The sequence below is a fragment of the Erinaceus europaeus genome, chromosome X (assembly GCF_950295315.1).
Source record: "Erinaceus europaeus chromosome X, mEriEur2.1, whole genome shotgun sequence".
Classification (NCBI taxonomy): domain Eukaryota; kingdom Metazoa; phylum Chordata; class Mammalia; order Eulipotyphla; family Erinaceidae; genus Erinaceus; species Erinaceus europaeus.
The window spans coordinates 64,081,657-64,105,602 of NC_080185.1; the positions used below are offsets into that span (position 1 = coordinate 64,081,657).

The following is a 23,946-nucleotide window of genomic DNA, read 5'->3' on the forward strand; positions in this document are numbered from 1 at the left end:
AGGGAAGTATAATAGGAAGTAGGTGAGGAGGGTATCTAGGTCTAAGTAGACACTATTTCATTAGAAACTTTATGGTGTCTTTTTAGGTCTTTCTACTTGCTTACTATATATACTGACTCACTGCAGACTGTTGTGCACTTTTGCTTTCAGGTATATATTTTGCCCTAATTTATGGATACATGTGAACATATGCCCTATCTCATGGGACCTGATCTATACCTAGTTTTTGGGACTTTGTTAGGAAGTGAACCCCCTGAAATGGAATTATAGCATCCTATGAAAGGAAAATTGTTTCTTTTCCTACACTGCTAACTGATATCTTTTCTGAGTTCTGATATCATGTCTTTTGTACTTTGTGTTTAAGGAGATGCCAGTCTCTCTCCCTCTCCCTGTCCCTCTTTCTCTCCATTCTTCTCCCTACCATTCTCCGCCCAAAGAGAATTTCTCCTTTAGCTTTTTATGCTCTGTAATGAAGGAAAGAGACAAGTGCACAGGCAGAGGAATGAAGGGAACATGTTCTCGCTTTGCTTCTTTCTGAATCCTTCAATTTCTTTACGAGGTAGGGCTTTCTGCCTTTATTCACATTACCAGTATTCAATCTTTTTTCTCCATTTTTATTTGTGATTTATATTGGGTTACACAATTGTACTATTACAATGAATAGTTTTATACCACATCCAGCCAATGTTCAAGGAGAGAGATAACACTGATGCTAAGTAACTAATCTCATTAACAAGGTTCTGACTTTATAGGTAGAACCCAAGTGATTCTTGACTTCTTGGGCAAAGAAACTTAAAATGGGTACTTTTTGTGTGCAGGGCTTTTTTCTGTTGATTTTTTATTAGTGATTCAATATTAATTTATAAAAGTACATGTCAGCAGGGGTACAATTCCACACTATTCTAACCACTAGAATTCTGAATCCCTGATCCCTCTATCGCAGTCCACTGCGGTTCTACCAAGGTTGCAGACCTGGGTTAACTATCATGTCTGTAGCTACCTTTCTACATTTGTATATAATTGACCCCCTTTGCTTCCAGGTTCAGTCCTCTCTTCCCCTCCAAGCCACACATAACCCCATTATTTCATCCAAATAGCTCTTCCCTTTTCGTCCTCTCTCTCTGAGACCTGTTGGAGCTTGAGTTCAGAGTTCTCTTATCCTCTTCCTCCTATCACTTCTTCCCCACTGGGAGTATGGATCAGAGTTGTTTTTGGGGTGCAGAAGGTGGGAGTTCTGGCTTCTGCAATTGCTTCTTTGGGCATTAGCAGGTCGATCCATACCCCCAGCCTGTTTCTATTTTTCCCTATTGTGGTAGAGCTCTGGAGAGGGGAGGTTCCAGGACACATTGGTGAAGTCATCTGCCCAGAGAAATCAAGATGGAATCATGGTAGCATATACAGCGTGGTATCTGGAAGGTGGCAGGGCATAAAGTGAGACAAAATGGTTAATGAACAGGGACCAAAAAGTAGGAACAAAGCAGATGAGATCATGAGTCCTAGGGTGGAAGAAAGCTAGGAAGTCCACCCTAGGCATGTTTCCATTGCCTATGGTAGTCCCTGCCTGAGTTTGGTAGCTAACATGAAATTGGACTAAAGCATTGTCTGAGAGATTAGTGTTAGAGTAGAGAAAAGGGCTAGAAAGTTGGATTAGGGTAGAGAGTAGCTCCCATTCTTGAAAATATTCTGTGGATAGAACTATTTACCTCCATCCACCCAACCCAGGCATATACATAGGGCCAGAGCCTGTGTAGCCTTTGAGTCCCTGTTTGTCAGAGCTTGGAGCTCATGGTGACCACTGGGAACTGTGCAGGCTGCACTTGTTTCAGAATCAATCTTCCTCAAGTGGCAGGGCAGGATACTCCAGCTTCCCTTCGAAGGCTGGGGTAGTCCCTACCCCAGCCTGCTCTGTGGTTAGGGCAAGGTCCTGGGAGGGCCCACAAGTGGACTTGTGATGATGTTCCTGGTGGAAGTGACTAGTGGTGGTGTAGAGAGGGATCCATTAAAGGTCTAGGCCCATAATATTTGTGTTAATCCAAGGATTCCCTAACTAGGGCCCCAGATGAGGTGGTGGGATATTGACCAAAAAGTCCGTTATTAAGTGAGCCAGTCTCTTTCCCTTATCCAACTTTTGTAGTCCTCTCTTTATGTGATGACCTTAGACTTTCTCCCAGTTGTTTAAGCATTGAGTGTCATTTGTTGAACCCAACCAGAATTAGTTTTTTTTGAGATCAGTCTTCTTTGGGACTCTCTGTTAGATTGGTAAGCTAATTTGGTCTAGGTCTAATCGATTAGAGAATTTATGATGCCTTCTTTAGGCACTTCAGGTAGGATTCCAGATTTATTAGGTTTTAAGTATAATCATCAAGGACTATTGAATACTATTACTTGTTGTGAAGGCTTTATGTTAGATGTATTATATTGTTTTCTTGATTTCTCCAAGTACTTTATAAAGCTGGAAAAATAATCTTTTCCAATGAATGAAAGTCATTTAATAGAGTTGGGATTTGAATCTAAGTTTGATTCTAGCATACCATGCTGACTCTTGTAAGGGTAATGGATGATGTGTGTCTTGGGCAGAGATTTAAGGGAAGGAATGACTTTTCTGAAATATATGAAATAAATAAATTATTCAGTAGGGCCCTAGGATTTGTTTAATGTTTTTATCCTGCTTACTGACTGAAAAGTTTCTCTCTGTGGGGAGGGTGGGAAGGGGGGAAAGGAGGCAGAAGAGGAGGAGGAGGAAGAGAGGGAAGATAGAAGAAGCAAGAAGAGGAGGAAGGAGAAGGAAAAGAAGAAAAAAGAAGAGAGGGAGAAGAAAGGAAGAGGAGGAGAAAGAAAGAGAAAGGAGGAAAGAGAAATAAAGTTCACAGTTGGACTAGGTCCTTTGGGTCTCACTGTGAACCTGTTTCTTTTACTGTCTCACTTTTCCACTTTAGGAGTAGAGATGACTTGAATCATAATCTACAAGATGTTTCTGTAAAACTTTGCCTAAAGAAAACAAGTTTGACTCTTCTTGATTACTCAGTAAAACAAAACAAAACAAAGGTTTGTCAATTATTTTTATATTAGGGGCGTATTTATATGTAAAAGTCGGACCCAGATGCAAATTCAGTTCTGCTGGTAGTGAGTCATCTCATTGTCATTCAGGTCTATGACCTACTAGCATGCCTTGCTTGCCACTTCAAGTGTCAGTGATAAAGACAAGGACATTTATCTTTCCTGATGGATGTATAGTCTTAATATTTTTATTAGTTATTTCATAATGATTTATAAGATTCTAGAGGTATAGTTCCACACTACACCACCCACTAAAGTTCTGTGCCCCAACCCCAATAACCATCATAGTTCTCTTTTTAAAAAAAAAAAAAAAAAGCACAATCTTTACCATGAAAATCCTGGCAGACCAGAGATTTCTCACATTAACTTACCACATTTGCCTTTTGCCCATAACTTATCTATTTCCTGACTTTGATAGCTCCTGTACTGCCATAGATAGTAGGAGAAAGGATCTTTTTTTTTTTCTGAGTTTGACCACTTCTTCCATGTCTCATTTTATCAAGTAAACTGGCTGACTTTTAACCTTGAATTTTAAAATTATATTTAAAAGAAGAAACAAAACCTCAGTGGAAATAAGTACTATGTGTATTCTGGCTCAGGATTTATATCCTATCACTCTGCCGTGCAGAGTGAATTTTCTTGGGTGGAAAGCCTTTTATTTCGCTCTATCTCTTGTGCCCAGTGAAGCTTGGGTCTGAGTATTATTATTTGAAGATGATCCTTTCTCCTTCAATGGAGCTATTATCTGTTTATAAATGAAAAATAAGTAAAGACTTATAGCATATATGTGAGAACATTGACTGCTGATCTAGGCTGCTAGAGTTTAAAGCATAATTCTGACAATTACTAGCTGGCAGCTCTTAGGGAAGTTTCCTAACCTCTCCTGTTTCAGTTCTGTCATCTGTAGAGTGGGGCTGACAACAGCACCTATTTTGTGAAGTTTTCAGAGTCAGTGGCTAGACATTGTGTTTAGAATTGTACCTCATGTGTAGAGAATTATTTGCATACTAGTAGCTCTGCCACTTTACCCAGACTGCAGCTTTCTCTTCTCTCTTTTTATACCAGTAGTTTATACATAAAGATGATAAAGAAAGGTTTCCATGCCTAAATCACAATACTGAATTCCATGTGTAGAAAAAGAGGTTCTCAACTATAATGGGGAAAGAATGCCTTTCTCTCAAAAGTTAGAGTGGGAATCTGAGTGACTCTGCTTCACCACAGCCTGACCTTGAATTTAATCCCAGCCTGCCTCTTAAGGCTTTGTGAGCTGCACAGAGCTCCTGCTTGCTCTGTACTCTCCCCCTAGAGTGGAATCTTGAGTAAGTTAATTCATAGGGCTGAATCTAGCCTCCTTTTCCTTTTCTATTATTTAGATTTACAGAGGTTGGCAGTGGTGGCATAAAGTTTTTTAGATCACAAACTGCGGGTGTCTCTGAGAGAGAAATCACTGATTACTTTTTGCTATGGAGATATCAATAAGAGGATTTTTTCCAATGAACCAGCTGAAAGGGCCAGGAGAAAATATTTTGCTCTGGCTTTTCTTCCCAGTTGTCCTACCACTGCAGCATTTTCTCTTACATGAAGTGATTATTAACATATTTGAAGTGTAATGCCCTAAAAAACAACAGACTCACTCCCACAAACTTTAATGGTAACAGTTAACCTATAAGAATAATTCTGCTGGGAGTCGGGCGGTAACACAGCAAGTTAAGCACAGGCGGCGCAAAGCACAAGGACTGGAGTAAGGATCCTGGTTCGAGCCCCCCCACTCCCCACCTGCAGGGGAATCGCTTCACTGGCAGTGAAACAGGTCTGCAGGTGTCTGTCTTTCTCTCCCTCTCTCTGTCTTCCCCTCCTTTCTCCATTTCTCTCTTGTCCTATCCAACAACAATGACATCAATAACAACAACAATAATTACTACAACAATAAAACAACAAGGGCAACAAAAGGGAAAAATAAATAAATAATTTTTTTTTTAAAAAAAAGAGTAATTCTGCTGCATTGGCTAGTGTCCTGATTGTTGTGATGGTACTGTCCTCTGCTGTCATTTTGTTAGAGGATTCACTGAAAACAACCAGTTAGCAAATATATTTAGGGACTTATAAGTTATCCCCTGTTCCCATCTGTGATTTCACTTTTTGTAGTCTCAGTTACCTGTGGTCAACCATGATCTGAAATTATTATGTTCAATAAGATATTTTGAGAGCAAGAGGAAAAAAAGGGATACCACATTCATGAGTTTTATTAAAAGATATTGTTAGACTTATTTTATTTTGCTATTGCTTTTGTTAGCCTCTACTCTGCCAAACTTATAAATTAAACTTTATCATAGGTATGGATATATAGGAACAAGAAGTATATATAGGGTCAATAAATCTGACCCTATTTTAGGCATGGTCTGGGGTGTTGATATTTATTCCCTGTGGGTAAGGGGCACAATTATAATTATCTGGAAAATTTTAGAGAATTAGGAAGATGCCCAGATTAGGAAGGGAATACCTTCTATCCTCAACCCATTGCCCAGGGCCTTTCCTTATTCTCTAGTTTTCTTACAATTCTCCAATTTTAACTGAAGCAGAGACTTGTTTAGGGTGACTATTATACAGTTTAAAATGTATCTGGAAATGTCATAGGATTTATAAAACACATCCATCTCAGAATCTTGTCGCTAGAAATGTAGGAAACTATTATCTCCATATATTAGGCCTCAGTTTCAGTTAACTGGGGGGGGGGTGTTCTTTTAACCTTGACCTAGCTCAAATTCACTCGCATATGTCCCTTTGTCTCTGGCGTTGAGTCAGTTCTTGGTTGCTCAGTAAGTAGTCATCGATGAATGTGAAGATTTCCTCTGGAGTGACAGGCTCCATGTAGCGTTCCCGATCAATTCCATGCTTGTCAATCAACACCATGTTGAAGTAGGAGCGAGTGAGGTGCTGAAATTGCCTGAAGAGAGGGGTTAAGGAAGATGTAAGCATTTGTCTGGACTTCATCCCAGGAGGCATTGCTACTCTCTGACCATTCACAACTCCATTGATAGACTAACTTATGACCCACCTATCCCTTATCCCTATTCTCTCCACTACTCTACTTATCCCAAGCCCTGTTGTTGGTTCTCGGTCCATATCCTAGTCTTGCTTCTCCTTATATATCTAGCTCTAAGATCTTGCTTCCTCATAAAGATGAAGCAGTTTTGTTATTACCAGATTGTGCTTCCTTTGTAGATCCTTTTAGCAGGGCTATCACATATTGTTCTGTGAGCTGCACACAATAGCTCCAGGGAGCACCAGTGACTTGCTGTTGATATGACCTATACTTTCTAGAGTCAGGTTGGGCATAAACTGCACAAACACATATAATGTCCTATTTCTTTTCTTGAAATCTTTTTTTAAAATTTATTTATTATTGGATAGAGACAGAGAAATTGAGAGGAGAGAGTGATAAAGGTGGGAGAGACAGAGATATACCTACAGGCCTGCTTCACCATTTGTGAAGCTTTTCCCCTGCAAGTGGGGACCAGGTGCTTGAAGCCAGGTCCTTGCACACTGTAATGTGTGCTCTTAACCAAGTGTGCTACTGCCTGCCCCCCCACATATGAAATCCTGAAGTTTGGTCAGTATCATCTGGTTAACTCTTCCAACTATACTTTTAAGTCTGAAGTGCCCTTACTTTGAGTTTTTTCCTATCTACACTGGCATTGATTTTTTTACCCCAACTAAAATTGAGTCCTAGAAGTAGGCATTGATTATAAAACAGGAAGGAGTGATGGTTTTCCTGACTCCGAGCATATGTGGAGGCATTGGAAGAGTCATATTGGATAAAATGTGAAGGAAAAAAATCAATTTAATTTTTTAAAGTTTCATTTTACCAGAGCACTGCTCAGCTCTGGCTTATGGTGCTGTGGGAGATTGAGCCTGATACTTTGAAGCCTCAGACAAGAGAGTCTCTTTGCATAACCATTATTCTATCTCTCCCATCCCCCCCAAATCAGTGTTTTACTACTTGTCACTTAGTAGTCTTTTACAACTAAGAAGATGAGTACTAACAAGATTTCAGTATCTATAGGTTCTTTATAGAGTGAAGCAAAGGGAAAAGGCCACAAGGCATAGAACCAGAGATTTTTGAGTGACAGTTTGGTGCAGCTGTGTCTCAGACCTAATTGTGCTTCAAAGTCACCTGACAGGCACTAGGAAAACATAAACAAGGTGGTTTGGAGTAGGACATGATCATCTGTACATTACGCCCCATCTCACTTGATTCTGATGTCCTACCACTGTTTTACCTAATGAATTCAAATACAAGGGGTACCCAAGAGATTAGTGTTTACTGATTTTCCCACAGCCCTCTTGCCAGTGTTCTGGCTGTCCCCTCCCTTCAGCCTTCTAGTTTGGACCTGAGCTCCTCGATGATACTGGCCGACAATTGATGCTCCCGGATTCGCCCCACCTCCTGAGGTGGCTGCCCCACCAGCTCAATGATGGTCACATGCCGCAGGTCCAATCCACAGGTTGATTGCTAAGAGTGGGAGAGAATATTTTGCATAATATACTGTTTTTCTTTTTAAAATGTTATTTATTTTGGAAAGAGACAGAAATTGAAAGGGAAGGGGGAAGTAGAGGAGAGAGAAAGCCACCTGCAGGAATACTTAACTGCTTGTGAAGCTTCCACCATGCAGGTGGGGGGTAGGGATTTGAACTTTGCTTCTTGTGAACTTAATGTGTGTGTTCTACCAGGTATGCCATCACCCAAACCCTTATTTTCTTACTCCCTATCAAGGCCCCACCAAATTTCTTTAAGAGAACAAGGGAGGTGGTAAATAGCATAGTTTACTCAAAGAGACTCTCATGCCTTAGGCTCCAAGGTTCCAGGTTCAGTCCTTCACACCACCACAAACCAGAGCTGAGCAGTGCTCTAGTTAAATAAATAAAAATAAAAAAGGTAATAGAACAAAAGCTACAAAATTCTATCTGGAGTCATAAAATATCTAGAATTGCCAAAGTAATTTTGAGAAATAAGAACAAAACTGGAAGTATCACACTCCCAGGTCTCAAACTATATTATAAGGCTATTGTAATCAAAGCTGTCTGGTATTAGAACAAAATTAAACACAGTGACCAGTGGAATAGAATTAAGAACCCGGAAATAATCCCCTACACCTATAAACATTTAATTTTGACAAGGGTGCTCAAACTATTAGATGGAGAAAGAGTCTCTTCTACAAATGGTGTCAGAAAATTCTGGTTGAGACATGCAGAAGAATGAAACTGAACCACCTCATCTCACCACAAACTCCAAATGGATCAAGAATTTGGACTTTAACCCAGAAACCATAAATATTTAGAAAAAAACTAAAAATAGTATTGAAATAACTGTTTTTGATCTAAGTTATATAAATTATTTCTTCAATAACTCAAAACAAAAATAAAAATAAACCACAGGGACTACATCAAATTGAAAACCTTCTGCACAGCAAAAGAAACCACCACACAAATACAGAGACTTCTTTTGGAATGGAAGGTCTTCTTTTTTATGCCATACATAAGACAAAAGGGTAATAACCAAAGTACACAAAGAGTTCACCAAACTCAGCAACAGCAACAACAACAAAAACTCATCCAAAAGTCGGGAGAGTATATAGACAGAATATTCACCAAAGAAGAGATCCAAAGGGCTAACAAATATATGAATAAATATATTTAAGTCTCTGATCAGATAAATGCAAATAAAGACAGATACCACTTCACTTCTGTGAGAATGTCATACATCAGAAAGAACAGTAACAACAAGTGTTGCAAAGGTTGCAGGGGTAAAGGAACTTCTGTTGAAAGCAGTCTAGAGAATGCTCAGAAGGCTAGAAATGGACCTATCCTATGATCTGACAATTCCTCTCATGGAGATATATCTTAAGAAAACAAACACACTCATCCAAAGAGATCTGTGTATACATACGTTCATAGCAGCACAATTTTTAATAGCCCAAACTTGGAAGAAACCTAGATGTCCAACAGCCAATAAATGACTAAGATAAGTGGTCTACACACACAATGGAACATCAATTTGGGAATGAGAATGTTTTGCATATAAACACCTTGGTGAGATGAGAAATTGTACCATGTGCCAACAATTGTGCTATAAACTATTAACCTCCCAATAAAAACAGAAAATAAATGCTATGCAACTCCCTAATTTTAGTTCGCCAGAAATGAAGAGCACAAATTCTGTCATACAGCCCGTGCTTTATTCCACTTTGACAACTAACTAGCTAGTAAATTAGAGCAAATCAGTACTCTCTCCAACATCTTAGATTTCTCACCTATGAAATGGGTAGTAACCATACCTGCCTCAAAGGGATGTTTGTGAGACTTCATTGAGCATGTGTAAGCACATATGCAACAGTTACTTGTATATATACCATATAAGTGTTTGTTCGTGCTAACACAATTTATTCCTACTTTTACATTTGTTCATGTTTTAAAAGTCTCTCCAGAGTATTTTGCAATACTCCATTTCCATCAATTCTTCTGTAAGTCACATCCACCATTGTAATAGTTGCACTGCATTTTCAGTAAAAATATGGTAATTTTAATGTTCTAAATTTACCTACAATAAGACTTACCCAAAACATCAAATATTGAACACAAAAAGTTTGAAGAAGTAGGATTGAGCTGTAGAAAGATTTAGAAAAGATCAAGGGGGTAAAAGTTAGGGTGGAATGTTGAGATGTTAAGCCCCCAATCAAGATGTTAAGTCCCCAATCACCTGTAGCATAGAGATCTGCATTTTATAATATCGGTTGGAGGGATCAGGAGCAGAGATGATAAGAAGTCTCTGTTTCTCATAGAACTGATCCAGAAGGCCAGTAGCTGAGTTGACATTGATATTAATCTTCATAGCTATGGGAGAAGGAGATGGCCAGTTAGAATGGCCTTCTCTTTCATCTCAGCATGGGTAAAAACATCTTGAAGAATTCTACAGGGTTAACCATTTTTGGTCATATGTCTCTTTCCTTAGAGGAAAATATTGAAAGAACACATGGAGGCTTTTACTCCACATCACCCTTCTTCTCTGGGTGGAATGTTCTGGGGTGAGAAGGGGGGGATTGATCTTTAAAACAAGCACAACACAGGAGCCTCACCCTCATTCTCACTTCATAGGTATTGTCATTGAACTCTGTCATACACATTGGGAGACCTTCCAGGGTAGTCCTGATAAAAATATCAATTCTTTCTGATCCCTAATATCACTCACGAGTACAGATGGGTGGTGATCCTGACCAATGGCGACTGGACTGACAAACCCGGGAAGGGGTCCCTCGGAGCTCAAAACCTCCATCACAGTGGTATTCACAGGTGGCACCATAGTTGTCCCCCGCTGAGGTGCAGGTGAGATATCCATGCTGTGGTGGTTTCAGTGTTGGGCAGCGTCTCACTGTCAGGAAGGAGTTTTAAGTAGTGGGTTGTGATATATCTCTGTAGAAAACAAGCTTAAGGAAAAAAAAAGGCTAAGAATGTGTCCAATCTGTATTTTCTAAACCAGGAGACTTAAAGATGATATCAATAATGTTTTTTTCCTGCCTTGTCAGCGGGCAAGATGGAAGCAGAATTTTTCTTATTCAGGAACTTAAATCTGAAATGCAAAAAGTGTTCATAAAATGTGAAAGTACAATGTGTTTATTCACATATTGTCATCAAAAGACCATCTATAAAATATATTACCATTTTTCAAATACTGTGGACACTGTACAAATATGACCACTTTATCAAATTACTCTTACTAGAAACAAAAACAATTAATAGGAGACTTAAATACTCATCAGTGGAATAAATGTTAAGCAAATCACATTCTTTGAAGTACATTGTTAGGATTTTATTAAAATTTATGGAGAATTTGTAAAGAACATGGGAAGATTACTTGTGTTATGATGAAAAGTTAAAAAGGATGATCTAAGATCAGATACAATATTTTATCTCAACTACATTTTAAAAAAATACGCAGAAATCTGGAAGAAAAATACAAGAGATTAACATCAATTTATTCTGGATGATAGAGTAATATATTTTTTCTTTGTGTATTTCTTTATGTCCTAAATGTTCAAGAATGAACATGTATTATTATTGTGAAAAACAAAACAATACTTTACTAGACATAAAGAATGAGGTATTTGGGGCTGGGTAGTGGCGCACCAGGTTAAGCACACTTAGTACAAAGTTTAAGGACCTGTTCAAGGATCCAGGTTTGAGCCCTTGGCTCCCCACCTACAGGATGTTCGCCTCACAAGTGGTGAAGCAGGTGTCTTTCTGTCTCTCTCTCTCTTTCTTCTTCTTCCCCCTCAATTTCTCTCTATCCTACCCAATAAAAAATGAGAAATTGCTTCCAGGAGCAGTGGATTTGTAGTGCCAGCCAGAACCGAGCCCCAGCAATAACTCCGGAGACCAAAAAAAAAAAAAAAAAAAAAAAAAAGGCATTTAGCACTATCAACTTCAGTATAGGTAAAAGACCGAGAATGAAGATTTAAACAGATTCAAAAACTGGAAAGGCAAGGAAGAAAACAGATGAAGAATACCATTGTGAATTTGATCTAGATTTATGATAAAGAGAACTTCTTGATGAGGAGTCAAGGTTTTAGATATATGTCTGCACGTGTTATAGGGGTTCTAGAATGTTCTATGTAGTTAATTTTCCCCCTCTCCCAATATAAATAAGCTGTTTTTACGTATGGAGAGGATTAGGTCATGGTGGGCATCTAGAATAGATGAAGATAGAATAGGAAAAATTAGTAGGATAGAGTAGGAAAAATAAGCAATGAAGAAATGACAACTTTTTGTTTCTGACCTTGTACTTTCACAATGAACTTGCAACTTGCCCGGTTGTAGGCTTGGTCATAGGCAGTGTAACGAATCACATGTTCTCCTTCAGGAAGGTGAGAGCCAGGCTCAGGACCCCGCAGTGTCACCCTGTATGGTGCCAGTTGAAAGAACCACCAAGGAAAGAGACCTTTAGGATTGGGGACTGGGGTACATAGTCACTGTAACCTTAGCCTGTGAAGTTCAGTGAGAGCATCCTGAAAGCCTTGGAGAAGCTGCTAGGAGGCATAAGAAGTATCTGTTAGTTGAGCTTACCTGGTGATGGTACCATCAGCAGAATCTTTCACCAAGGGTGGGTCCCAGTATACTCTAGCCGTCAGTTTCTCTGGTTCTGCCATCTTCTCACGTGAGTGTGGGCATTTGATCTTGGGGGGATCGATGTCTGTCAAGGTCAGAAATCAAGTACTGACTGGTAGGCCCCCACCTTTCCTAGAGAGGACCCATAGAAGCAATACCACACCACTGGGTAGGTGAAAAATACATGAGTTCACGATGCTTAATGAACTGGATAAGGAAGCCCAACTCAAGGGGAGATTATGTACCCAGGGTATCACCCTTATAGTCAGCAAGTATAATATCTGTGGTGAGAACTCCAAATCCTTCATAGATATAATGCTAAGGGGTCTCTTTACAGTAGAACTGAGAGTGACCAGCACTTGCCTACGCATATAGGATCTCCTCCACTCCATCGTCCATCTTCCATGCAGATTCGACTATGGTCACCTTCCAGGTGGTAGCCGTTGGAGCAGCTGTAATCACAGCGGGAGTCCAGAAGCACCCCATTTGTGCAGGTGTAGGTACCACTGGCAATGAATGGTAGTGTGTGGCATCTTATCTCTAAGAGAGAATCAAATGGTAAGACTCAGTGGCCTCTGGAGTTATACAGAGTTGATGCCTGAACATGTAGCACAATGAGAGCCATATCAGAGATAACAGAAAATACAGAAAACTTCCCTAATTTATGCTTACATTTTGGTTCCTGAATTTTTCCTAGATAACTTTTCATTTTTATAGAATAAAAGATGGTTATGTTTGTGGGGAGGTCTCAATGAAGGAAATTACTTGTACAAGTGCATAAACTTCAGAATCACCCCTGAGTTAGCACCCTAGCTCCACCTGCTACTAACTCTGTGATTTGAGTGAGTTACCTCATCTCTCTGAGTCTCAATGCTTTCATCAGTAACATATGAATATTTCATAGGCCTATTATGTAGATTAAAAGAGACACTGCTAATTTAGGACCTTAGCAGCTGTTTTTGTCTTTTGTTCCTCAAATACTAGATGCTCTTGAACAAATTCAAACCTCCTTTTTAACTATAATTGTGGTGTTGACACAAGAATTGTGTTGCCTCCTCAGCTGAAACTCCTTTAACGTGTAAAAGTAGACTGGACCTCTGTACACATGAAAACATAGGCCAGACTAGTGCCTGGAGGGGGGGGAAGCTTTGGGTGACATTTTATTAAAGAAAAATTCAGATGAGTTAGACACTACTTGTGCCATAAGTAAATACTGCTACCCTGAATTGATTGTGAGCTTGTGCTTGCCAATTTCCTTTTTGAGATACTTGATACTTGAAAGCAGTCAGTCATATATTCATTTAGGTACTCTAAAAATATTTATTTATTCCCTTTGTTGCTCTTGTTTTATTGTTGTAGTTATTATTGTGGTTGTTATCGATGTCATCATTGTTGGATAGGACAAAGAGAAATAGAGAGAGGAGGGGAAGATAGAGAGGGGGAGAGATAGATAGATATATACGGACCTGCTTCACCGCTTGTGAAGCGACTCCCCTATAGGCGCTGGGGGCTCAAACCGGGATCCTTCCTCTGGTCCTTGTGCTTTGCGCCACATGCGCTTAACCCGCTGTGCTACCGCCCGACTCCCTCTAACTTCTTTTCTTTTCTTTTTTTTTAATTTTATTTATTTATTCATGAGAAGATAGGAGGAGAGAGAAAGAGCAAGACATTACTCTGGCACATGTGCTGCAGGGGATCGAACTCAGGACCTCATGCTTGAGAGTCCAAAGCCTTATCACTGTGCCACCTTCTGGACCACTCTAACTTCTTTTTTTAAGATAGAGACAATGCTGGCAGAGAGGTGACGAGTGAGTGAAAGAGACCATCACACCAAAGCTTCTTTCTGTGCTGTGTGGACTAGGCTTAAGTCTGGGCTGTGTACATGGCAAAGTAGTACACTATCCAGGTGAGCTATTTCAGTAGCCCAGTGTTCTCTAACTTCTAATCATACATGATTTCAGTTTTTGGAGTTGTGAATGAAGATGCTATATAAACTATATTTATTTTTGCTTCACAGTCAAACTAAACATGAGAGTTATTCCCTTCTATGTTCTCTAGTATCCTGTAACTCGATTCTAGTTTGAATATCTAACACCTATACAAAATGAAATTAGGGTCATTATAAAGGTTTGTCTTTTCACATGAATTAGTATTTTAATATTATTTAACAGTTAAAATGATAAATTCAAAGTGTTCTTCACCCTTTTGTCTCTCATGAAGAAAGACAAAACCAGATTCAGTGTTCAAATATAGTAATTCATTCTAGGCACTTGGAAATATATATGTCTCTCTTCTCTTAATTGGTTTTATCTTTACTATTAATTTATATACATATTTTAATTTTTTAGGGTTAATTAAGTTTATTTTGTTAGTTATGAAGCCTGCCCTCAAACAGAAACTAATAACAGTGACTAGTGTGGTTGCTTCTTTTGTGACTATCAAGCTCCTCTTCTCCACAGCTTCTTCTTTGACCAATCACATTTTTCTCTTAATATTTAGCACTCTGTATCCAGTTATACTACATTCCAATGATGATACATTTATATTTCTATTCCATTAGTCCATATGCAGTCTATAGACAGTAGAGGAATAAATTCCTTAACTAAAAATTAAAATTAAAAGTTAAAATTCCTTAACTGGGAATAAATTCCCAGTGGCCAACACTGGGCAGCCCTTCACTGACAAATACCAGCCACTTTGCCTGACAGACACAGGAACAAACAAAACTTGGCTGCTAAAAGGGATAGGTAGGAGATATTGTTGTTTTATCATTGTTGTGGTTATTAATGTCTTGAATATGAAGTAGGAATTTGGGAGGTCAGGGAATGTATGGATATTAGTATCACCATATTCTAGTCTTAGGGATTCTTTTTTAAATTAAAATAAAACCCTATGAAGAATAGCAGATGTCTCATAGCTTCACTGCCAAGGCATTCTGAGGCCAGGGATGCAGCTGATTAGAAGTGAATAAAAGTCAGAGAACACACAGGCTTATGGGTTCCAGAGGAGACCTGGGCCCACATCAGGTCTCAGATCCATGTGCTAGACATACTTTCCTGTCCCTCCCCAGCTAGAAAGCTAAGTTGGCACTTAAATGCCCACATTACTTAGGCAATAATCACATGAAGAGAAACTTTGCTAGGATGTCAGGGTAGGGAAATGCCCAGCTGTGGATCTGTGGAAAACTTTTAATTTTCACTTGATAGAGCATATTAATACTTCCAGATGTTATCTGCCTACAAGAAATACATATAGCAGTCGATGAAGCTGCTCGATTCACCATCAGTGGATTCGATTTAATATGATATAATCTCCATCCTAAACAAGGCCGAGCCATCTACGCCAAATCGTGTCTTGCGGACGTTTACCATACGGCCTCTTCGACCTTCTACGACTCCATTACTGTTGGAACTATTCAGCTCGTCAATGTATATAAGCCTCCAGGTGCCTCATGGGATAATGAGGTCCTGCCTAGCCCCAATCACCCAGCCGTTTACGTTGGAGACTTTAATAGTCATCACCAAGACTGGGGATATTCCTCCACTCGTGCTGACGGCTCTACCTTAGCCGACTGGGCTTCAGCGAATGACCTCTCCCTATTATACGATCCCAAACAGCCAGGCTCTTTTCACAGTGCTAGATGGAATAAAGACTCGTCACCCGACCTGTGCTGGATTAGACAGTCAACGGCCAAGCCTTTCCCGCTACGAGACAAGTTCTCAAGATCTTCCCGCACAGTCATCACCGCCCAGCTATCATCCACATTGGTCTCCAGCTCCCACTGATTCTGTGCTCGGAGAAACTAAGGTGAAACTTTCGGAAAGCAAACTGGCGTCTGTTCAGTGATCTTATCAACAAATCTATTCCTGCAATTCCAATTAACTCTATCCCCTCTGAAGATTCCTACAGGCGCTTCCGCCAAGCCATCTTCAAAGCAGCTTCCCAAGCCATTCCTCGTGGGAGACGTGCTAACTATATGCCTTGTCTTGATGCTGAATGCGAGCAACTACTAAAGCAGTATGATGAGTCGGGCGACCCAGATGTGGCTGACCATCTCATTACCTCCCTGGATGCAGCACGCCAAGCCCGCTGGCAACAACTCATGGAAAGTCTGAACTTCACCCACTCAAGTAGGAAGGCCTGGAAGCTTCTTCACAGACTGGGTGCTGGTAGCCAACCCCCTCCCGTCTCCCATCCTCCCCTATCTCCAAACTCAGTGGCCAGTCACCTAACTCAAGTTGGACATGCTAAGATCGACCCAGTCTGGAAAAGAGAAATTTCCCATGAGTGGTCATCCCACTTCCGGTTATCTTGTCCATCTCCAAAACTCTCTCCCTTTACACTGTCTGAACTGGAAGACGCTTTGAAGAGGGTTAAACCGGGAACAGCTGCTGGCTATGATAACATCACCCCAGAACTCATTCTTAACCTGGGTCCCGCGGCAAAGAAGTGGCTCGCTTCATTCCTGTTCCACATCTTGGAATCTGAGTCTATGCCCAAAGTTTGGCGTCATGCGAAGATTATAGCGGTTTTGAAACCAAAGAAAGACCCAACACTGGCCGCCAGCTATAGACCAATTTCTCTCCTCTCCGTGTGTTACAAAGTCCTTGAGAGGCTGCTTCTGTCACGTATTTCTCATCTTACAGAGAAATTCCTATCACCCGCCCAAGCTGGTTTCCGCCCAGGAAGATCTACCTGCGAACAAGCCCTGGCCCTCTCAACTTACATTGAAAATGGATTCCAGAAGAATTTAAAGACGGGTGCTGTCTTTGTTGATCTCACAGCAGCCTATGACACGGTCTGGCACCATGGTCTCCTAGTCAAGATCTCAAGATGCCTGCCTCCATGGGTGGCCAACACTATATCGTTTCTTCTCCAAAACAGAAGATTCCGGGTGCATCTGGGTGACAAGTCTAGCAGATGGAGACTTGTCTCAAGTGGCCTCCCCCAGGGTTCTGTTCTGGCTCCTACACTATTTAATATTTACATCAATGACCTCCCAGAAACTTCTTCAAGGAAGTTCATCTACGCCGATGACATCTGTGCAACTCAGGCATCCAAGTTCGACATCCTCGAGGAAACACTCACAAAAGACATGTCTCTGATATCTGATGACTGTAAAAAATGGCGACTAATCCCTAGCACTGCAAAAACGGTATCATCTGTTTTCCATCTACACCATGCCTCGGCCTCGCGAGAGCTTAATGTGCAGCTTGGCAATACGAGAATCCGGCATGAAGCCCAGCCAGTCTATCTTGGCATTACTCTCGATCGCACTCTGTCATTTCACGAACATCTCATAAAAACTGCAGCAAAGGTGGGCGCGAGGAATAACATCATTGCAAGACTGGCCAGCTCCTCATGGGGCGCGAGCGCTTCCACACTACGATCATCCTCTCTGGCATTATGCTATTCCACTGCAGAATACTGTGCCCCAGTATGGCTCCGTAGCCCCCATGTCCACTTGGTCGATTCCAAATTATATTCCTCCATGAGGATAATTTCTGGAACCATCCGTTCCACCCCGGTTCCATGGCTGCCAGTTCTTAGCAACATCGCCCCGCCAGATATTTGTCGGGATGCGGCATCATCTAAGTTCATTTCCCACGTCTACGCTCGACCAGACCTGCCAATATACGCGGATATCTTCGCCCACCCTGTCCAATGCTTGACGTCTCGTCACCCAATCTGGTCCCCTACGCCTACACTGAACTTCTCTGTTCCAGACTCTTGGAGACAGAGTTGGAAGTCAGCTGAGGTAAAGAACAAACACCTCATCACAGACCCCTGCAAGCGTCAACCCAGCTTTGACCTAGCACGTTATGATTGGACCCTCCTCAATCGCTATCGAACAGGCCATGGCCGGTGCACCGCTATGTTCCATTGCTGGGGAGCCAGAGATGACCCGAACTGCCCCTGTGGCTCCAGACAGACTATGACCCACATAGTCAACGACTGCCACCTCTCCAGATTCAAAGGAGGTCTCGAAACTTTACATCAGGCTCAACCTGACGCTGTTGACTGGCTACGGAAGAAGGGCAAACGCTAGAAGAAGAAGAATACTTCCAGATATTGATCCTCAGTGGAGGACTGGTTGACATATTTTTTATGTACATGTCAGCTTATGCACACACACAACTTACGTCTGCAGTAGGCAGTTCCAGACCAACGGCGGTTTGGCAGGCATCGCACTGACCTTCTTCCAATCAGTCGAAAGCCCTGGTCACAGGAGAGCTCACAATGAGTGCCCAGGCTGCTATGATAATTTTCTCCCCGTGGTGAGTAGCAGGTAGCTTCCCCATCCTGGATATTTAATGTATAACACCATCTGGGGACTGCAACAATAGAAGAAAAGTAAGCAGGGGTCGGGCGGTAGCACAGCTGGTTAAGCCACATGGTGTAAAGCACAAGGACCAGTATAAGGATTCCAGTTTGAGGCCTGGCTCCCCACCTGCAGGGGGGTCACTTCATAAGTGGTGAAGCAGGTCTGCAGGTGTCTATCTTTCTCTCCTCCTCTCTGTTTTCCTCTCCTCTCTCCATTTCTCTCTGTCCTATCCAACAACAATGACATTAATAACAATAATAATAACCACAACAACGATAAAACAAGGGCAACAAAAAGGAAAAGATAGTCTCCAGGAGCAGTGGATTTTTGGTGCAAGCACCTAAACTCAGCAATAAAAAAAAAGAGTAAGCTAGAAATACAGTATCCAATGTCATATTAGTGTGGTATTAATGAGAAGACAGACATATAGCTCAGTGAAGCAGAATAGAGAACCAAGAAATAGACCCAAACAGTATGCCGAGACTATTTTAAATCACTATGTCAGGGAAATAATGATTTACAAGGTAGATGTCACATGAATATAATTTCTTATCTCTCCATGATAGGTTTTCTACATACCACTCCCACCACCAACCTAAGTCCTTTTACACTATTGTGCACTGTGTCCTCAACACTCTCAACATCCCCCTCCAAAGTTCTTAACTTTACTGCAACAGAGAACACCTAGTCCTATGTTTCCATTTCTTTCCTCAAGACAGTTTTTGATAAAGCCAATAAAGCCATTCAATGGAGCAAAGACACCCTTTTGAACAAATGGTACTGAAGTAACAGAATAAGTGCTATAGAAAGAAAAGAACCCCAACATAAATCTCTTACTTAATAGAAAAATTAATTCAAAATGGATCATGGACTTAAATGTAAAAATTATAAAAACTCTGAACTTTAAGATGAAGCATAAGACCTTGAACATGACAACAAAAGCACAAACCACACAAAAAAGTATTAATAAAATAAAAATCAAGTAATTGAACTATGTCAAAATTTAAAAAAGCCCTGTGAAAAGCACTGCTAATAGATAAAATATAAACCACAAATCATGACAAAATATTTGCAAACCACATATCTAGTAAATGATTAATATATAGGACACAAAAGAATTCTCATTGTTAGCAGTAGAAGAGCAAAGACTAGAAAATTACAGGAGATTAGAAGAAAAGGATGCCACTGAATGGGTGTACTGATGAGAAATAAGCATGAAAAAATGTTCAGCATTACCAGTAATATAAAACCAAAACCACAATAAGATACCATCATATATCCATTAAGATGTCTAAAATTAAAACGAACCCTCAATGTGCAATATCCATGAGTATAGGGAATGTGAACTCACAAACACTGCTGTAGGAAACACAAAATGATACAATCACTTTAGAACGTATTTTGACAGTTTCCTATATACATATGGCTATGGAATCACAGTTTAGATATTTACCCAAACGTGTTTTTATGCAAAATGCTGTACACAAGTGTTTATGTATCTCTCCTAATAACTTCTGAAAGTTTGAAACCATGGGCTTTCAAACTATGGATGAATTTTAACTGTGGTTTATATAGACAAAAGAATAGATCCAACAACATGAATGAATCTCTAATGCAATTTGTGAAATGGAAGAAGTCCCAAAGACTCAAAAGACTGCATTCTGTAGAATTCCATTTATATGATATTCTGTATCTTTTAAAAATGTAAGGATAGATCAGTGGTTGTCAAAGATCAGGTTGGGGAAAATCTCAAAGGGGCAGCTCTGGGCAGGTTTTTGAGGTGATGGAACTGTTTGGAACTGTGGTAGTGGTTCTCTGATTCTGAATTTATCAGAATTGCACACCTCAAATTGAATTTTATAGTATGTAAATTTAAAATAATCTAAAAACAACAGAATGCTATAAAGCAATGAGAGGAAAGGAATGTGATATCAAAGAAGGCTGCACAGGAATGAAAGTCCACTACACTGCTGAGCACAAATGGTTTAGGGCTATTAAGTCATAAAAGGATCATAAAATGCCTCATTGGCTATATGAAATGACTTTTCAGTGGATTAAGGATTTAAAGGGAAACACATAAACAGATACAGGTTTTCCTGCTCAAGGAGGCATACATAGGATGACAAATCTGTAGTTTTTGTATTTGGGTGGCTAAAGTCCCATATAAACTCAGTTTGGTTGCCTAGTCCTAACACACACACACACACACGGCTTTGAAAAAAAAAAAGAAAAGAAAAAAACTCATCTAGAGCTGAAGGAACAAAGAAAGGCCAGTGCCTTTGCTTGAAGGCAGTTAGAGAATGAAGACAAGTCACAGTGAGAAAAATAACCTTCAAGCAACAATACACTTGTGACATACAGTAATATTTTTGAGCCTGTAGCCATGACACATGGGTTCCACCTGGAGACACCCTCTCCAAATTACAGAAAGTCTCTTAATGTAACTAATGTTGAGATCTGTTAGTTATATGGCCACAACACATATCACAAAGACTTTGTATGGGAGGCTGGGTCCTGAGTAATCACCCTGTCTATATTTCTTTTCCATATCCATTTATGGAAAATACACATCAGATTGAAATGAACATAATACTCAAGTATAGTTAAGGGAAATATAAAACTCAGGGTAAATGCTGAGACAAAAGCGAGGGCGTAGCTATTGTAAATTCAAAGTTGCTGGTCCAGAGGAATCCTGGCATTAAATATGTTGAAAGACAGGAGAACAACAAAAATAAACTATCTCAATTTCCTCCTTCCTCAGTTTTATTGAAGTATAATAACCCATATGTATATGCTTGTTTTTGCCAAGTGATGATTTGATATAGCTTCATATTGTGGAATAACCACACAATCTAGTGACTAGATACATCCATCATCCTGAATGAATAGTTACTGTATTTTTAAAAAATATTTATTACCTTTTGTTGCCCTTGTTTTATTGTTGTAGTTATTATTGTTGTTGTTATTGATGTCATTGCTGTTGGATACAACAGAGAGAAATAGAGAGAGGCGAGAAGACAGAGTAGGGGAGAGAAAGACACCTGCAGACCTCCTTCACCGCCTGTGAAGCGACTACCCTGCTGGTAGGGAGCTGGGGGCTTGGACCGGGATTCTTATGCCGGTCCTTGTGCTTTGCCCCACCTGTGCTTAACCCACTGTGTTTAACCCACTGCGCTACCGCGCGAATCCCAGTTACTGTATTTTTTAAAAAATATTTATTTTATTTATTTATTCCCTTTTGTTGTCCTTGTTGTTTTATTGTTGTAGTTATTGTTGTTGTCGTTGTTGGATAGGACAGAGAGAAATGGAGAGAGGAGGAGAGAAAGATAGACACCTGCAGATCTGCTTCACCGCCTGTGAAGCGACTCCCCTGCAGGTGGGGAGCCGGGGTTCAACCGGGATCCTTATGCCGGTCCTTGTGCTTTGCGCCACCTGCGCTTAACCCATTGCGCTACAGCCCGACTCCCAGTGACTGTATTTTTTATAGTAATTTCACTTAAGATGTACTCTTCTGGGAGTCGGGCGGAAGCGTAGCGGGTTAAGCGCATGTGGTGCAAAGCCCAAGGACCCATGAGAGGATCCTGGATCAAGCCCCCGGCTCCCTACCTGCAAGGGAGTCGCATCACAAGCGGTGAAGCAAGTCTGCAGGTGTCTATCTTTCTCTCCCCTTCTCTGTCTCCCCCTCCTCTCTTCATTTCTTTCTGTCCTATCCAACAACGAAGACATCAATAACAACAACAATAACTACAACAATAAAACAAGGGCAAAAACAAAGGGAAAATGAATAAATAAATATTTTTAAAAAGATGTACTCTCCTAGTAAATTGCAAGTATGCCACATATTATTATTATTTTATATTTATTTTCCCTTTTTGTTGCCCTTGTTTTTTTATTGTTGTTGTAGTTATTGTTGTTGTTGATGTCATCATTGTTAGGACAGAGAGAAATGGAGAGAGGAGGGAAAGACAGAGGGGGAGAGAAAGAGAGACACCTGCAGACCTACTTCACTGCCTGGGAAGTGACTCCCCTGCAGGTGGGGAGCCTGGGACTCGGACCAGGATCCTTAGGCTAGTCGTTGTGCTTTGTGCCACGTGTGCCGCATAATATTATTAATAGTAGTCACCTGTTGTACAGTAGACCTCCAGAAGAAAGAAGGAATGCGGAAGTTGGGCGGTAGTGCAGCGGATTAAGTGCAGGTGGCACAAAGTGCAAGGACCGGCATATGGATCCCGGTTTGAGCCCCAGGCTCTCCACTTGCAGGAGAGCTGCTTCACAGGCGGTGAAGCAGGTCTGCATGTTTCTTTCTCTACCCGTCTCTGTCTTCCCCTCCTCTCTCCATTTCTCTCTGTCCTATCCAACAACGATGACAGCAATAACAACAATAAATAACAAGGGCAACAAAAGGGAATAAAAAAAAGAAAGAAGGAATGTTCTGGGAAGTATAGAGTGGTGAGACTGACAATACTGATATTATAGTGTCCTTCAATATTTAAACACAGACTTATGACAAGTTATAAAGGCAATAGGTAATTTTCAGGTGCCTTCAAGAACAGGTAATTCGAGTGACCTAATTACTTTTTGGGGGATGGTGAGCAAACTGGTAGAGCAGGAGAAATAATGGTGGGTATACTATATGGATGTAACACATATGACAATTTTTTCATGGTTTTGATGAGAATAAGACAAATACAGGAGAGGAGAAAAGTAGAGTTACAGAGATTCATAACGGGCTGAGGAATTATATTCAAAGAATTGCTGAGTGGAAACTGAAATAAACAGTGTGGTTAAATATTGCTTTGTGAAAATGCCTGCTAGTCATTTTTGAGTAGCTACTGTGTTCTAGGCACTATGTTTTACGTTCATTTTTTTTTTTTATTTATGAAAGGATTAATTAACAAAACCATAGGGTAGGAGGGGTACAATTCCACACAATTCCCACCACCCAATCTCCATTTCCCACCCCCTCCCCTGATAGCTTTCCCATTCTCTATCCCTCTGGGAGCATGGACCCAGGGTCATTGTGGGTTGCAGAAGGTAGAAGGTCTGGCTTCTGTAATTGCTTCCCCGCTGAACATGGGCGTTGACTGGTGGGTCCATACTCCCAGTCTGCCTCTCTCTTTCCCTAGTAGGATGGGTCTCTGGGGAAGCGGAGCTCCAGGACACATTGGTGGGGTCTTCAGTCCAGGGAAGCCTGGCCGGCATCCTGATGACATCTGGAACCTGGTGACTGAAAAGAGAGTTAACATACGAAGCCAAACAAATTGTTGAGCAATCATGGACCCAAAGCTTGGAATAGTGGAGAGGAAGTGTTGGGGGGTACTCACTGCAAACTCCAGTGTACTTCTGCTTTCAGATATATATATATACATTGCAGTAGTTTACGGATACGTGTGAACATATGCTCT

At 40.6% G+C, this 23,946-nt stretch overlaps 1 protein-coding gene across 1 annotated transcript in view; it reads right to left on the reverse strand.

Annotated features, from left to right (window-relative positions):
- Positions 1–5,293: 5,293 nt before the first annotated feature.
- Positions 5,294–23,946, reverse strand: part of SRPX2 (sushi repeat containing protein X-linked 2) — a 35,953-nt gene continuing 17,300 nt past the window's right edge. The window contains exons 4-11 of the mRNA XM_007537515.3: positions 18,360–18,551; positions 12,580–12,756; positions 12,175–12,301; positions 11,888–12,009; positions 10,304–10,483; positions 9,815–9,948; positions 7,449–7,570; positions 5,294–6,001 (exon numbers count right to left, since the gene is read on the reverse strand). Of these exons, the coding sequence (XP_007537577.1) occupies positions 5,821–6,001; positions 7,449–7,570; positions 9,815–9,948; positions 10,304–10,483; positions 11,888–12,009; positions 12,175–12,301; positions 12,580–12,756; positions 18,360–18,551 (1,235 nt within the window). The 3' untranslated portion in view covers positions 5,294–5,820. The remainder of the gene's footprint in view (positions 6,002–7,448; positions 7,571–9,814; positions 9,949–10,303; positions 10,484–11,887; positions 12,010–12,174; positions 12,302–12,579; positions 12,757–18,359; positions 18,552–23,946) is intronic.